The sequence below is a fragment of the Sebastes umbrosus genome, chromosome 3, assembly GCF_015220745.1.
Source record: "Sebastes umbrosus isolate fSebUmb1 chromosome 3, fSebUmb1.pri, whole genome shotgun sequence".
In the NCBI taxonomy this organism is placed as follows: Eukaryota; Metazoa; Chordata; class Actinopteri; order Perciformes; family Sebastidae; genus Sebastes; species Sebastes umbrosus.
In genome coordinates, this window is record NC_051271.1 from 16,014,436 (window position 1) to 16,031,051 (window position 16,616).

Consider the following 16,616-nt stretch of genomic DNA (forward strand, 5'->3'; position numbering starts at 1 on the left):
AGAATATAAATATAAATATATAAAAATCATAAGAAAATATAAACAAGAAATATATATATATACATATATATATAACAACAGTCCAAATAATAATGCTGAAAAATTGGATCTATGCAAATAATATAAATGCATGCATTTATAAAAATGCAAGGATAGTGTAAATAGATTATGGCACAGCTATATATATATATATATATAAAAAAACCTTATAACAGCTGTAACTCCTTAATGCTCTTACTCCTTAAGGAAAAGCAGCAAATCTTCACATTGTTTCAGCGCAAACAAAAACTTAGTTTGTAAAGTAACTAAAGCTGTCAGATAAATTTAGGGGAGTAGAAGTGGTATGAGATTAAAATACTCAAGTAAAATACAAGTACCTCAAATTTGTACATGAGTAATGAACTGAGTTACATTCCATCGCTGAATGTTTCTGCTTGATATCACAGCTGCTCTTTCTATCTTTCATGTATGCCAATGAGGCGTCTAGTAATAATTCAGAATGAACTTTCAGAAAACATGACTGTCTGCAGGATGAACAGAACTAAAGTTTTACATCTGAACCTTTATTTCCAAATTTGTCACAACACATTCATAAGGCCACCGACTCACTGCACATTCTGGTTGGAGTCAGATAACAGGAAACAAAGACATCCAAAAATATGTTTCTTCAATATAGAATCATATAAAACTGTTTTTTTCCTCCATTTTCAAAGAGAGTAGATGAAGAAGAAGTGTGTCAGGACATAATCACAGAACTATTTACACAACTGCAACATTAATGAAACACTAAATCAGGATGTGGTACAAACAGGATGTCATGTTTTTCAAAATAAAAGCACAGGAGTTGTTGACTATAGGAATACTGTTCTTTAAATACAACCAAAAGAAAGTGTACAGTTAAAGTTAAAATCCTTTCAGATATCCTGTTATACTGCAGGATGGACAGGTAGAATTCAAGGTGGATTACGTATGAAATGCGCTTTACATTGCCACATTTCGTCAGAGAAGTAGAAGACGACAGTACAGAGCACCATAGGAAGTAGTGTATAAAAAGTGAAGTAACAGACAGGAATGTGATCAGCTGTCAAAATACAAATATAAAAAGGTATTATTCAGCTTTAAAAGTGCTCAACACGAAATTCAGAACGGCTCGCAGCTAACGGTGCTAACAGCGTTAACAACAGCAACAGTGCTGACAGAGATAACTGTGTTCACCTGAGGGGGAACCGGATGGTGGTGCTACGCTTCCTTTGACGGTGCTGTCAGTCGAGATGGCGTAATCAGCTATAACCGCCGTATGAGCGCAGTGCAGAGTGCCGGCCGTGAGTTAGCCATTGGGGCACGCTCACATTCACTAAAAGGCACGCGCAACCAGCCAGACTATGTAAACAAAGCACAAAGAAGCTAAGAATACGACACGCACAGAGGGAGAGACTGACTTCATTCTCTGCTCAGGTAGACATTACTCCTCTATATCTTCACATAGCTAATAGTTGTTGCTGTTATATTAATGATCTGGATATCGTATAGAGCACCTTTAAAATACCAAAACAACCAACAGTAAACAACCAACAGGTTAAAACATAAAAGTCCTTCAGTTCTACAGTAACAGTAGGAATGTTTCCAACTCAAACCAAAGTCTGAACATCATGAGAGGAAAAATTCATGTTCATGTTGTTATTGATGATTACATCAATAACAACATAATAACTCCTTAAAACACACATTTAGGAGTGCATTTTAAAGTCACAGAGTTTAGTTGTAATAAAATGTGCTATGGAAGTGGCTTGTCTACTTCAGGTTTATTCTTGGTGCTCAAGTGTTTAGTCCATTAATCAGTGAGACCAATCAACAACAATGTTTAGGTTTTGGACTCTGGGATCTAAATGATTGATAAAAACAAACAAATGGATTAATCAACAATGAAGCTGATGATGAAAATTATACATGCTGTTTTCTACATGTACAGATTTTAGGTATAGCGTTAATGTGTTAGTTACCAGTGATAACTCTCCCTTTAACATCTCTGAGTGTATTAGGACATTATGGGCAATGCTGTAAATCAATGATCAAGACTGCTTCATGCCAATATTGGATTTATATATGATATCTCTATCACTGTGATGAAGTGCTTTGATTTATCAGGTATTTAATTCACTGCACTCGCCAAAAACAGACAGTCCTGTCTTATCCAATTTCCCTATTAACTTTTCTAGAAAATGTATTTTATTATTATTATTAATCGTAGTGCAAAATTGCATATGATGATATCATCTATATCTCCCACCTTTAAAGCGTCATTAAGCAGAATATTTTTGGCATCATTGCGCAAAAATTCCATAATAACCTTTCAGCATATTGTAATTCAAGTGTTCTTAGAGATAACTAGACTTCTGCTCCTCCTCATGGCTCTGTTTTCAGGAATTAGAAAATCTAGCCCGTGATGGGAGACTTTGGTCAACCACAAGTCATTTCAGAGAGAGAGCGATCCTATTGGGCTGTTCTAGAAATGCGGATGTGCATGAACATCCCTTTGGTGAAAGCTTGATTGAATGACAGAACATCAAACTGGAGAAGTTGCAATTCCAGCATTGGCAACAGGTGCCTACACTGCAAAGCAACCCAAATTAGGAAGACGGACTATCGAAAAGAGTCGGACAATATCGGCGAAGCGTTTCAGAGATGGAGAGAAAATGTTGCCTTCTGGTCATGGCTACGGCTAGCACTGTGAACTAGCCTCACCGCTACGGTATTTCTCATAGAACTGCCGGCCGCTATATAACGGCATCAGGATCACTATCGGGATGATGTTTGAAATTAATGACTAGTACTCGTACAGGTCACTGTATGAAGTGCGTGCATATGCCCCCCCTCGTCTGATGGGAGCGGTTTTGGACAGAGAGCTGCAGGTTGAGGGCTGTACTTGCAAATTCTGGCTACTCTGGGGTACCACTTGAATTACAATATGCTGAAAATTTAATCCAATATCACCAAAAATAAACTGCCTTCAACTGCTTTAATGGTAACCAATAACTCATATGTTTGTTTATAATTCCTGCTTTACTAAGAGAGACTGAAACAGCGATGACCACAAATCAACAACAGCTGCTGTAAACAAAAACAACAACAACAGAGGTGTGAAGGAATGTGAGGATTCAGACTTCTTCAAATCGTGTCTTCATGTTTCAATCAAACTGTCGTCACGTCTCGAAGGCTCAGCAGTAAATCCAGAAGTCCCTCCCTCTTCAAACAGCTTCCTGAGAACTCGTCTCCACACTTTCAAAGTAAAAGTCTACATGACAGTGAAGCAGGAATCTCTGCGGCGTCCTCCCTCACGCCCGACTCAGGCGTAGAAGATAAGTTCGGGAATCTGGCCTCCCTGCACTCCGGTGCCGTTGGTGCTGTCCGAGGAGCACTGGAACTGGAAGGTCACTTTCCCACACTGCACCTCTGTCATGCCCTCCTGACCGAAGTAGCTGAGCTCGTTGCCGTCCAGCACCACGCTGGCGGTGTAGAAGGTGTCAGGCTCGATCTGCACCGGGTAGTCGAACGACACAGGGAAAGTGCTGCTGGAGCCATCTGAGAAGTACTTGATGATCCTTTGGGCCATCGACACCCCCTGACGTTTCAGCTCGATCTTGGCGCTGTACTCAGCCGAACCGCAGCTGGAGCCGTACAGGCCGAAGCCGGCGATGAAGACGCGTTTGTCCACAGCGAACTGGATGCTGTCGCAGCGGCCTCTGTACCGCCACTGGTTGCTCCTGTAGGCGCAGGACTGGAAGCGGTGGCAGCGCTGCGTCGCCAGGCCTTTACGAGGTTTGGAGCAAAACAACAGTTCAGGCTTGTTGGCGGCGGTGTACCACAGGAAGATGTCATTGGTCTCATTGAGCGTGAGTACACCAGACTGCGCCGCTCCGTTGGCGAAGTCCTCCAGCACCATGGTGGGGATGCGGATCAGGTAGATGGCCTTCCCCAGCATCAAACGCTTGTTCTCGATAGTCGGCGTCAGGTCTTGTCGTTGACACTCGGCCTCGGCCCAGTTCAGCGCTGCCTCGAACACCACCATCTCCTTGGCGTTGAGCGTCTCCCGCCGCAGGATGCTCTCCAACGTCTGGGTGTCGATGTCGCAGAAGCCTTCGGATCGCAGAGCGAGCTCAGCCTGAGCGTCGATCACTTCCCAGCAGCGCTGAGTCAGGTCGGGCTCCTCGAACAGGCAGCTCTGAGACAGCAGCACGCAGGCGTTCTTGGCGCTCAGGCTGGTCTCCAGGAAGTTGACACAGGCCCGGGCCAGGTGAGGCACGATGTACTTTTTGGCGGCGTAGAGGGTGGCGAGCACGGTGTCAGCGCACAGGTCGATCTCATCACAGTAGATATACCTGGAAGGTGGAGGAAGGGGTGAACTTTAGACAGTGCCTTCACTTCACAAACTTACATTTTGATCATTTCATGGTGCAATACAATCAGGTTTAAACACCTTTGGTTGACATTTTTTTAAATTAAGAGGTATATTGATTATTTGTTTTGTGTGTCTGGTGTTTCTATAAAGACACCTTAAATGCCCACAGCCCAATCACAGTCCATAAACACTGAATGAATCAGAGTTTGACATACTTCAACATGGCCAGAAACGAAGGAGGCTCCACGTCAGGGATCCGGATCTCGTCCTGATCCTCCGCCAGTTCTCCATAAAACATGGCGTGAAACACAGAGCTGCCGACGGCCAGGACGTACTGACAGAGCAGAGGAACAACATGGATGACATAAGAGACAAAATCACCACGTATGCCTGTTACATTTCCTAATTTCAACTACTTGCAAAATGGACATTTTAGTGTGATCTTTGGTCCTTGGCTTGATTTTTATGACTGAACTTATTTATTTTTTAACAATTTGTTATTTCAAGATGATAAGTTAATCAAGCTGTAACATTGTCACATAATGGGCCAAAAACATTTTTTCAACATGCAAAGTTGCTCCCTGCTAACGTTGATGTTTCTGCAAGTTCTGGGGTCCAGTTTTCAGCCTCTTCACCTTGTTTGAGTCAATTGAAGAAGAAAAATCCGTCTTTGATTAAAGTGTTGTCTCCAGTGTTGGAGAGGCTCCACACACAGCCCCACCTTTCAAAGGCATGCAAGGAGTTTTACCTTATGTCCTGGTACTCGCTGTGTCCCGCCAGGCGGCCCGACCACAAAGTGAACATCTGCCATCATTTCATTGTTGAACATGACTGAATTCCTACAAGGACACAAAATTCATTAACACTTTATCTTACTGTTAGAAAGGCCAGCACCACTTGGACTATTCCACCCCCGCTCTTGACCTCAAGATATGTGAATGTAAATGGGTTCTATGGGTACCCCACGAGTCTCCCCTTTACAGACATGCCCACTTTATGATAATCACATGCAGTTTGGGGCAAGTCATAGTCAAGTCAGCGCACTGACACACTGACAGCTGTTGTTGCCTGTTTGGCTTGAGTTTGCCATGTTATGATTTGAGTACATTTTGTATGCTAAATGCAGTACCTGTGAGGGTTTCTGGACAATATCTGTCATGGTTTTGTGTTGGTAACTGATTTACAATAATAAATATATACATACATTTACATAAAGCAAGGATATTTGCCCACTCCAATGTTGATAAGAGTATTAAATACTTGATAAAATATCCCTTTAAGGCACATTTTGAACAGATAAAACATGTGCGATTAATCATGGACAATCATGTGATTAATCACGATTATTGATTGACAGCCCTACAAATAACATAAGTGTCAAATAACTGTAGTGGAGTAGAAACTGTACTATTTCGCTGTGAAATGTAGTGGAGTAAACTGTAACTATAAAGTAGGCCAGTACAGGCCTGGATCAGGACAACCGTCACTCTTTGTTAAAACATATAATGTGTAACTGGCTGAGAACATTGACCTCTCCTCCCCCTCATCACCTGTAAGCAGGGTCTGAAATTAAGCTTTTTCCTCTCCTGCCACTGTGGCAGGTAACTGAACATTTCTACCAGCCACTCAGTTTTTTTGTCTGCCACTTCTGAAATCTACAATAGGTAGAACACTTTAAAATTGTAAACACTGAGTCAGTGGTACCAGACCATAGAATTATGGAATATATCATGTAACCTTAATCCCTAACTATATTTAATTTAGGAATTGCTTTTTAAAAATAATATTTCTTAACATAAGGAAAACCTGCCGTGGTGGCAGGTGACCTAAGATTTTTACCTGCCACTGCCAAGATTTACCCTGTATTTGGCAGGTGGCAGATGCTAATTTCATTCCCTGCCTGTAAGCCTCTACTGGGCTCAATCAGCTCATCACTATGATGTGTAGTTTTGGGGTGGTTCAGACTGACCTCTCTCGGATGGTCGGGAACAGGCCCTGCCAGTTGCAGCAGCGCTGTGCAGCGGTGCTGGTGTTGTTGTTGGTCCGGTTCTGTTGCTGGTAGTGCTGGATGATGGAGGAGGAGGTGGTGCTGCTGCTCGCTGAGGCGGAGGGGACCAGCTTCTTGGTGGGAAACAGCTCTGCAGCCATTATCTTCCAGTCAGACTGCAGGCCGGGTCATGGCAGCTCCAGGGCCGGACTGAACTGCTGCTGTAGGGCCGGGCAGAAGAGCACTACCGAGAAAATGTCATATTCCCGTCATACTCCTGCAGCTGTCAGACTCCACAACCAGCACTGCTCCGAGTAGACCACACACACACACCAACAAACTGACAACTGCTCCTATTTTTATACTTCCTTCTATTTAAATGGTTCATATTTTGTTACACTTTGTTTAGCTCTTTGTTACTGTGTTAGCTGATGCATCTTGTTTTTTGCACTTTTTGCAAAGGGGATTGCTGCTCTACACTGCAATTGTCCCCACTGCTGGACTAATAAAGGAATATCTAATCTTATCTTATCCTGGGAACCGAGTTAAAAAGTGTCTTCCAATTACTTTTTTTGTGATTTCCTTCCTATTTAGGGTTAAAAGAAAATCTTAACAATTTAGGCTTGTTAAACTTTATTTGTATTGTCCACTGTAGTGGACTACAGGACTATTACAGTGTGAAAAGACAAAAAAAATGAACAGATTATGGCTGTAGAGTGATATTAAACTAAGAATACATTCAAATTGATTAAGAAAAACAAAACACATGCCATATCACTGGAAAGCCTAGGATGTCCTCTTTACAACACACCAGGGGTTGATAGAGTAGGTCAAAAGAGTAAGAGGATATGCATGTGGACACATGTCAATGGGCTGGGTCTCAGGAGGATATATTCAGACACTGAAGAGAGCAACTTGGATTTGATGTTGTTGTTGTTGTTGTTGTTGAGCCATCTTAATGTTAACCAAGCTACTAGCCACACATCCATTAACACACCAGCTGGTTTGTTTAACATTACATCAATCAAACAAACTCTTACAACACATAACATGCGGTCAGAATAAAGCATAATAACACAAAGAGTCAGCTGGTCAACATCCAAGCCTCTTAACTTTAGCATGTTGATGCTAGTTAGTTAGCTGACTCACTAAAAGCTCGTTTTTTAGAGTTAATTTCTCATTCAGTGTTAAACTCTTTGGTGAATAGCTCAGTTTCCACTTACTTTAGTGTTATGTAGAGGTATTTATCCTCATATCTTCTCTCCACGTTGAGCAGTTGTTGAGTTGTTTAACAGACAGTCGGCTCAGCTTTGTTTACAGTCGCTAGCTAGCTTCTTCTGTTGCTAATGTTTACGGCAGGGTCGACTCATTGACGGCACAGCGTTGCCACCTGGAGGCCGGAGGTTGAAACGACACTCAGCTGTTGCTGTTTATAATACAACTGTAAAACTCACTCTAATACATTCTGTATTTAATTTTCTTCTTGATATTTTGATATCTTTATATTTTTTTATTTATATGCAATGATTATATTTAGATTTTATTATTTTTAAACATTTGTTTTTACAGCTTTACAGTAGAAGTTGCATTTCATTTTATTTATCTTATATTATTATATTATATTTAGATGTTATTATTTTAAAAAAATTGTTTTTACAGCTTTACACTATAAGTTGCATTTAATTTTATTTATCTTTTTATTATTATATTATATTTAGATTTTATTATTTAAAAATATATATTTTACAGCTTTACAGTATAAGTTGCATTTAATTTAATTTATTTTATATTATATTATATTTAAATGTTATTATTTTTAAAAAATTGTTTTTACAGCTTTACACTATAAGTTGCATTTAATTTTATTTATCTTTTTATTATTATATTATATTTAGATTTTATTATTTAAAAATATATATTTTACAGCTTTACAGTATAAGTTGCATTTAATTTAATTTATTTTATATTATATTATATTTAGATGTTATTATTTTTAAAAATTTGTTTTTACAGCTTTACAGTATGAGTTGCATTTAATTTTATTTATCTTTATATTATTATATCATATTTAGATGTTATTATTTTTAAAAATGTGTTTTTACAGCTTTATAGTATAAGTTGCATTTAATTTTATTTATCTTTACATTATTATATTATATTTAGATTCTATTATTTTTTTAATTTGTTTTTACAGCTTTACAGTATAGGTTGCATTTAATTTTGTTTATCTTTATATTATTATATTATATTTAGATTTTATTATTTTTGAAAATTTCTTTTTACAGCTTTAAAGAATAATTTGCATTTAATTTTGTACTACTTGTATTATGTCCACCTCACACATGTATATATGTACAGTAAAATTCCCCCTCTTTTTATTTAAGTTATTGTTTATAAGTATTGTATAGGGGTATAGGGTATCTACCTCCCTACCTAGGGCTGCAGGATTATGGCATAATGTGCTAATCACGATTATTTTGATCAATATTGAGATCAATATTGAATTTTCTTCCCTCCTGTTTATAATACAACTGTAAAACTCATTCAAATACATTCTGTATTTCATTTTCTTCTTGATATTTTGATATCTTTATATTTTCTATTTATCTGCAATGATTATATTTAGATTTTATTATTTAAAAAAAAAAATGTTTTTACAACTTTACAGTATAATTTGCATTTAATTTTGCACTACTTGTATTATGTCCACCTCGCACATGTATATTATGTACAGTAAAATTATCCCACTTTTTTATTTAAGTTATTGTTTAGAAGTATTGTATAGGGCAGGGGTCTGCAACCTGCGGCTCCGGAGCCTCATGTGGCTCTTCAGCTCCTCTCCAGTGGCTCCCTGAGGATTTTAAAAATGGAAATGAATAACTGTTTTTTGTTTACATTTTCATGTTTATTTATCATTGTTGTAGGTCTATGGTACGACCGTACGAGTATTAGGGCCACATTGAGGAAAAAAATAAATCTGAAATTTCGAGAATAAAGTCATATTATATAGTAGTAATTTTATGTGCTATTTTCTTTTTTTCTCGTAAAGTTATGACTTTTTTCTGATTATTTAAATAAACAAACACATCACCATCATGATATACAACATATTCCTTTATTGTTGTTACTGATAAATCTGTCACTCTCCCACAATGAAAAAAGGAAACAACACCTGTATGTACAGCCAGATTAGCATCTATAATCTCTCTTTAATAGTTTCACTGTACACATTAAAGGACAACAATCATTTACAGGCAAACTGAACAAGTTTTATTCAGCTCTGTTTTTGGCCACTGAAGACAACAAAATATAAATCTGAATAGAGTTCAGCTGCCTACGTCACTACTGGCTAGTGTTACTGCGTATGTAGTGTGAGTGACGATTATCAGCTCCAATGGTTTTATAAACAAAGTGAGATTAAATTACTAAAAAACACACTGATTCTATTGCTCTGAAAGTGAAATAAAGTAAATGTGAATGGAGTTTGGTATCATTTAGGAGATTCGGTTCTTGTTGAGTATGAAAATAAAGTTAAATATGCAGCAAAAAACACCTTTATTTTATTTAGGCTTTACTTTCATTCAGGTCGCTATAAACTCATTCATTTGCAGACAGGAGTGTTGTAAACTGCCATGTTTCTGCAACGCTGGGATTAACGACCACAACAAGCAACCAGCCTCCATTCAAAATCATCACAAATCTCGTTCTGTCATTTGAAGCACAGTTCCAATGTGGTTCTGCTTGTTTCCTGCATCCCGTTAATGTTTCCTGTCACTGTACATCAGCGGTTCGCAACCATTTCTTTTGGATTATGACCCTTTAAAGCGGCTCTGACAAATATTCCCGCCTCTCTCAAATTGTTCCAGTTGTATAGACTTTCAAGACCTGCAGAGATGAAACCACTATTTCACAATAAAAAAATGCAAAGATGAGAGAAAAGTCAGAAAAAAATAAATGTTTTGTTTTTGGCCAGCCCTACAAACGCAAAGGTCTGTCACTGAGCGACTGACTGAGTGATGAAGTTACACGTTTGGTCGGCCGAGTGTTGCTCATTGGCCGTTGCTTTTTCAAAGTGAAAAGGCGGGAACAGGCATTTGATAACGTTTTCAGGCGGGCGTGTCAGCGGTTCCACTCACCGGCGCCAGTGCTCCCCTATCGGTGCGTTTGCACCAGATCCGGTGACAGAGGGCATCTCAACGCTTTCCATTCATTTCCTATGGAAAGCAGGAGAAGCAGTCGCCCAGTGCATGGTGGGAGTGTTGCGGTGAGTTGGGAGAGGGTCTGTATTCGTAAAAAGTTAACGCAAATGAGCCCGTCCAGCGTGACGCATTCAGCTCACGAAACTTGGACCAAGCTGTGAAACTAGGCGGTCTAGTTCTAAAGGTGGACATGTATCGCTGCATTTAACATTATAGACATAACAATGGACTATTTGTGTAACAATTTAGCTACAAATTCACAGACTGACCATACACGGTCCAGACATATACCGGTTTTGACCGCTTCTACTCCTCCATTTTTAATCATCTCACGACACTTTAGGGTACCTCGACACCCTAAGGTCGGGAACCACTGCTGTAGATGGTTATTCCTGTTTTTGGCGTATAAACGCACACGTTGTGCGAAAACTGATGAATTTCTTTCAACAAAGAAAAAAGCAGCAAATTTAAACAGTCAAATGTAGATTTCATTTCTGGTCCAGTTTACACACTGCAGCTGAATCTACAAATGTTCTTTGTTCTCACCAAATCTGGTGTGAAGAAAAGAACATTTACTACGTTCACAGTGAGCCAGCTGCACCTTTTTAATCATTGTTTTGTCTCTCTGTGCTTTTGGGAAGCGATGTCCGCCTGTGTGGAGGACTGAACCTGCCAAAATAAATAAATAAATAAATGACTCAATAAATAAATAAATGTCATTAAATGTAGCAAAAATAATATTGAAAATATATTTAGCCATTAACAAATTGATACAATGTGACATAGATTGATATTTCTGTTTTAATTTTCTTATTTATTCATCTTTTTATTAATTACCTTATTTATTTAATCTTCTGTTTAATTTTCCCTTTATATTTATCTATGTATTTATTTATTTTAAATGTATTTATTTATTTTTGCAAGACAAAGTATCAATATAATAGTATAATACAAATATAAATAAAGAAGTAAATAAAAACAGAAATATCAATTAATGTCATGTTATCAATAAATGAATGGCTACATTTATTTTTAATATTATTTTTGCTACATTTAATGTCATATTTATTTATTTATTTATTCATTCATTCATTTATTTTTGATTTCGGCAGGTTCTGTCCTCCATATGCGTGATCTTGCTGAATGGCAGGAAATTTAAAAGACTAAAATTCTTTATATATCGTCATGAAAACAACCTGGAAACACTTCAATTTTCATGCCAATAAATCCGCTGGCTTAGTGTGGACAAAATCATATTTTGGAGAACAAAAATCCACACCGGATGAGTCGGATGAACCTGAACTGGTTCTCTAGTTGTTTTCTTCTGGATTTGAAGTGAATGCTTCGGATACAGACATTTTAAAAAGTGCCAGAATTAAAGTTATAATAATGACAAACTCTGTCATATTGTCACATTAAAACAGGCCTTTTAAAGAAACAGTTCGCTCCAAAATTACATTTCTGTTACTGAACTCAGGTAGAGATGAGGCAAAGCACCAAAACAACCAGACTCCACTCATTTTCTACACAAGTTTACAGGAAAGCAGAATTTAAACTGCAGCCACTGACTTGCTGCGTCACATAAATAATGTTTGATCTTTCAGCTCACATAGAAGTCGGTAAATGATTCGCTAACTTTCCCACTTTGCGCTTAAAATTTCCCTTAAATTACACCACATTTATAAATAGATCTGCTTTAATACTTAAAAACTGTACACATATCTATTTACCCTTTTTACATCGTTTCAATTTACGTTAAAAAGAAAAGCAACACAAATTCCCCAAAAGTTTCCCTCCATCCCACGAACACAGCTGCGTTTTTGAGATGATAATTTGGTAAAAAGCAAAAAAACAAAGTGTTATGTAGTGCTAAGAGGTAAAGTCATGTATACAGTATGTACTTCTTACAACACCAGCAGAAACCCCAAAGGAATAAACTTCACTTTTCAAGTAAAACAGAGAATACGTCTTTAAAAAAAATATCTACCTGTATCTTACAAGTCTGTCACCAAACACAAAGCGTCGTTTAAAAAACTAGTAATCGCTCCAAATAATAATAATAATAATAATAATAATTACACAAAATACAATATTTTCAGGCAGTCAGCATGTAAAGCGTTTACAGATCTGGAGGGGAGCGTGTGTGCAGTTTGGGAACTAAACATGTTACTTAAAGTGTTGCACTACCGTTATTTCACAACAAAATGAGCTAATTAGCAACAACTGTCCGGTTTATTAGGAAGCATCTCGTCGTCTCGGTTGAATCGTTTGGCTTGAATTTGGCGTTTTTAAGTAATTAATAAATACTTTATATGATCGAAGTAAAACAAATAAATGAGAAAAGCTTCACTGCACGTTTTTTTTCACTGCAGTTTGTCACAAATCTTCAACTATAAATACACAATAAAAAGCAGCAGGTTGATCAAAACTACTGAATCAGAAGAGATTCAATCCACAATATTTTACAACCATGTGAGGAAAAAGAGTTTTAACCTGAAACTTGTCGGCCAAGAATTCAAACCTGAAATACTTGTTATTTCAGATTCACTTGCTTTTTCCTTCCCATTATCACTTTGGAGAGAAGCTCTTCGTTTGATCTACAACTATCAAAGTGTCACATGACAGCAGGTGTGTTTACAGGTGGAGGCTCGGTACAGTATATTACAGTTATCATTAACATGTCACAGCACTCTGAAGGGTTTCATTTCAAAATGATACACAGGCAGAAAAAGAATCTCCTCTGTAGTGTTCATCTTCTGTCAGTACGGGGTTACATAAGGGGCTGCAACTAACCATTATTCTCATTGTCGATTATTTTCTCAATTAATCGACTAGTTGTTTGGTCTATAAAACGTAAGCAAATGGTGGAAAATGTTGATCAGTGTTTCCTAAAAGCCCAAGATGACGTCCTCAAATGTTTTGTTTTGTCCACAACTCAAAGAGATTCAGTTTAGGGTCATAGAGGAGTAAAGAAACCAGGAAATATTCACATTTAAGAAGCTTGAATCAGAGAAATGTTACATTTTCTTCTTAAAAAGAAATGGATTAATTGATTATCAAAATAGTTGGCATTGATTTAATTTCGTGAAAACTAATTGATTAATTGCTGCAGCTCTATTTACATATAGTTATAATACAAATTTGTTAAATACTTGATTCTGATTGGTCAATCACAGCGTTCTGCAGTCTGTTATTTCTTTATAACACACCGCTGCTATGAGCACAGTTCTGATGTCGGACTCTGGCGGACCGTTTTTGGTCAAATTATTGATTTCTTAAGTAAGTAGTCGTGTGATAAGCGGGATAATGTGCAGCTCGCGTCTACAGGACGCTGACTGTCGTTGACTTAATGGGCACAGGTGTGACTGTTAACAAGCAATTTCTGATTCTTACATAGAGCCTCTTTAAAAAATGTATCTTTAAGTTTGCAAACTGCTACCTCACCCACGACACAGATTTATTTTTTTCTATGGCTGCACACCACGGCTCACTGTGCAGAAATAAAAGACTAAAACGGAAATTATATTCCAGTTAATTCTCTGAATCAGCGCCTCCACTCTGCACCACCTCTGTACAATCAGAGTGTTATTGTTCCTCCAATAATATGAACAGAGTGATACATCCTCTCTAGTCTAATGATCTCTGTGATGTGTTGAAGCCTTTCTCATTTTGAAATGAAACCTATTCAAACGTTTGTGATCTGACCGGCTGACAGAGTCTCTGTCCACCCAGCGCAAATGTCACCGACTCCAGACCAGCTCAGGGTCATCATGACCATTGACCTTTGACCTCCTAGCATGGGCATTTACAGGATGAAACGCGTGCATTCTCATGACCAACTGGTCTCCAAAATCAGACTGATTAAAAGTCTTCCTCAGGCTGCAGGCAACAACTTAAACAGGAAATAAAAATCACACCAAATTAATTAAAAAAAGCAAAAATCCCCCGAGTGCTGTGCTGTGAGCGGGACGTCATCGTGAGGTGAAATTAGAGCGCTCAGGTTGGATAACCTCATGACACATTTGGATCTGACTGATTCTTGTTAAAAATTTGGTTTTCTTATTTTGAAAGAGGAAAAATTCAATCTTCTGATGAATAAAATCAATTTCCCTCAACACCTAAAATAATTTATGTTGTGAAGAAAAAAGGCACATTATCATGAACGATATTTCAAAGCAACACCAACAGACACAGGCTGCTTTAACTGGAGTGTTTGGGGTCAGAGATGGTGGAGAGTTTTTATGTTAAAGAAAAAAGGTTCCAGCTTTACTAAAATGTACCGAGAGTTCCTGTTTTTATATTTTTTTTGCCACTTCCTGTTTCATTCATCGACTCATCCAGAGGTTTGTTTGTTTCGGGACCCGGGCCAGCCTAAGTCCGAAGGGGAGTGGGGGGCGAATATTTGACAAATCTTAAAGGAGCAGTCTGGGAACACTGTCACCTTCAGTTTCCTGCTTCCTCATCCAGACTCAGAGGAGGTGGAGACAAACTCCAACTTCCTCCTCTCTGTGACGCTCCGCCCGTCCTCTGAGCTCCACAGCCAGCTGGATTCAGGTCATACGAAGACCTTAGCGAGCGCGTCGGCCCCGGCGCTGCCGATGTAGCACTTGGTGGGGTGGAATGCCACGTCGTGGATCGACTCCTCGGACTTCTTGCGGTGAGCGGTGAACTCCTGGATGCACGTCTTGCTCTCCATGTTCCACAGACGGATCGAGCAGTCGTGACCTGAGAGGAAGAAAGAGAGAGAGACAATGAGGATGGAGGGAGGTGTCCATCAGGTTCAGGGGCGTGTCCAGGGCCCACCCCATTACCCTAAACTATGATTGGCTATCTGCTAGGACTGCCTTCAGGTGGACGGTGCAGAATGACAATTTGTCGGCTAAACTGGTCCAAAAATTCATTAATTCCATCCTCCAAGAGTAAAAGCTGTGAAACACAGTAACAGCACTATTTAGAAACCCCTCTTCAGATTTATGAAACCTTTTTATTTTTGAAAAGAGAGAAAAGTGTGACTTCTGGGTTTTGATCTGTAGCTGACCTCATGAGGTGCTGCATCAAGAAAAATATGTAAAATTACAATTTAGTTTTTCTATTTTCACATAGAAGGGAATAAAGGCTTCACAAATGTGAAAAGAAGTTTTATCCAGTCTTAATCTAGTCCAGATCTGACAGGTTCGGAGACGGATACTCACTTCCAGACATGAGGTACAGCCCGTTCGGATCCACGGCGAGACACGTGACAGAGTCCAGGTGAGCGACCATCGAGTGGATCAGTTTACCTTCAATTCAAAATAGAAGAGAAAAATGACTTCCACGGTAGAGAAGCCCGAACCAATCACGGGATGAGCTCGGCCACAGCTGGTCAGCGAGAGAGACTCACAGCTGTCAATCATGACGTCTCAGCCACTTTTTATAGCATCATATAACTCATTAAAACCAAACTTATCAGAAAAATGAACACTTGAACATACATCAGCGTGATAAGAACTACCTCAAATGACAGAAACCATCTTTGGGAAAAATGTATTTCACGTGTACTTTGACTTTTTAGTTTGGCCCATGTACTATCCGCAAACATGGAGGAGGTGGGGTTTATCATGAAAAGAGATGTCACGCGTCATCAATGCGTCATATCTGTGGGGTGCATGACACATACGCAGTAAAATCTGGTCTGTAGTCGCCGAAATTGAGCCAATAGCAGCGCAAGAGCGCAGCACAAGTCACACACCACATGCGCCATACCCCAGAGCTCAAAACCGTGTCCCAGCCTCTTTCAACAGTCCTTGGTTTTGCGGAGCTGTCATGTCGTCCCTCTTTATATACAGTCGATGGTTCAGATGGACAGAAAAGTGAATGAATGTTCTTGTCAAGTTGTATTATTTTGAAGTTTTGAATTGAGAAACATCATATGTGTGATTCATCGCGCAATTCAAATGGGATCAAAACATTTTTTTGTCTCTTGCCATTGACTAGCGTTCATATTTTTTCATGAATAAGGTCCCATGGTGGTCCACTGGAAGGGACGGGACTTCTC

The 16,616-nt window shown here is 38.8% G+C and overlaps 2 protein-coding genes across 4 annotated transcripts in view; both read right to left on the minus strand.

Annotated features, from left to right (window-relative positions):
• Positions 1-2,799: 2,799 nt before the first annotated feature.
• Positions 2,800-7,765, minus strand: LOC119485941 (BTB/POZ domain-containing protein 3-like). 2 transcript variants are annotated; one of them, XM_037765800.1, is made up of 5 exons: positions 7,607-7,765; positions 6,366-6,627; positions 5,145-5,235; positions 4,612-4,730; positions 2,800-4,376 (listed from the first exon to the last, which is right to left on the minus strand). In XM_037765800.1, the coding sequence occupies exons 2-5, from the start codon at positions 6,542-6,544 to the stop codon at positions 3,344-3,346; spliced, it is 1,422 nt and encodes a 473-aa protein (XP_037621728.1). In that variant the 5' UTR covers positions 6,545-6,627; positions 7,607-7,765; the 3' UTR covers positions 2,800-3,343. The 2 variants fall into 2 exon arrangements, with proteins under 2 accessions (XP_037621728.1, XP_037621729.1); XM_037765801.1 differs by having other exon boundaries at positions 3,344-4,376; positions 6,366-6,604.
• A 6,288-nt stretch (positions 7,766-14,053) lies between these two features.
• The window catches only part of LOC119485903 (striatin-like), a 51,593-nt gene continuing 49,030 nt past the window's right edge, over positions 14,054-16,616 (minus strand). For both annotated transcript variants that reach the window (XM_037765740.1, XM_037765739.1), the window contains 2 exons: positions 15,775-15,861; positions 14,054-15,307 (listed from right to left, as the gene is read on the minus strand). In XM_037765740.1, the coding sequence (XP_037621668.1) occupies positions 15,138-15,307; positions 15,775-15,861 (257 nt within the window). In that variant the 3' untranslated portion in view covers positions 14,054-15,137. The remainder of the gene's footprint in view (positions 15,308-15,774; positions 15,862-16,616) is intronic.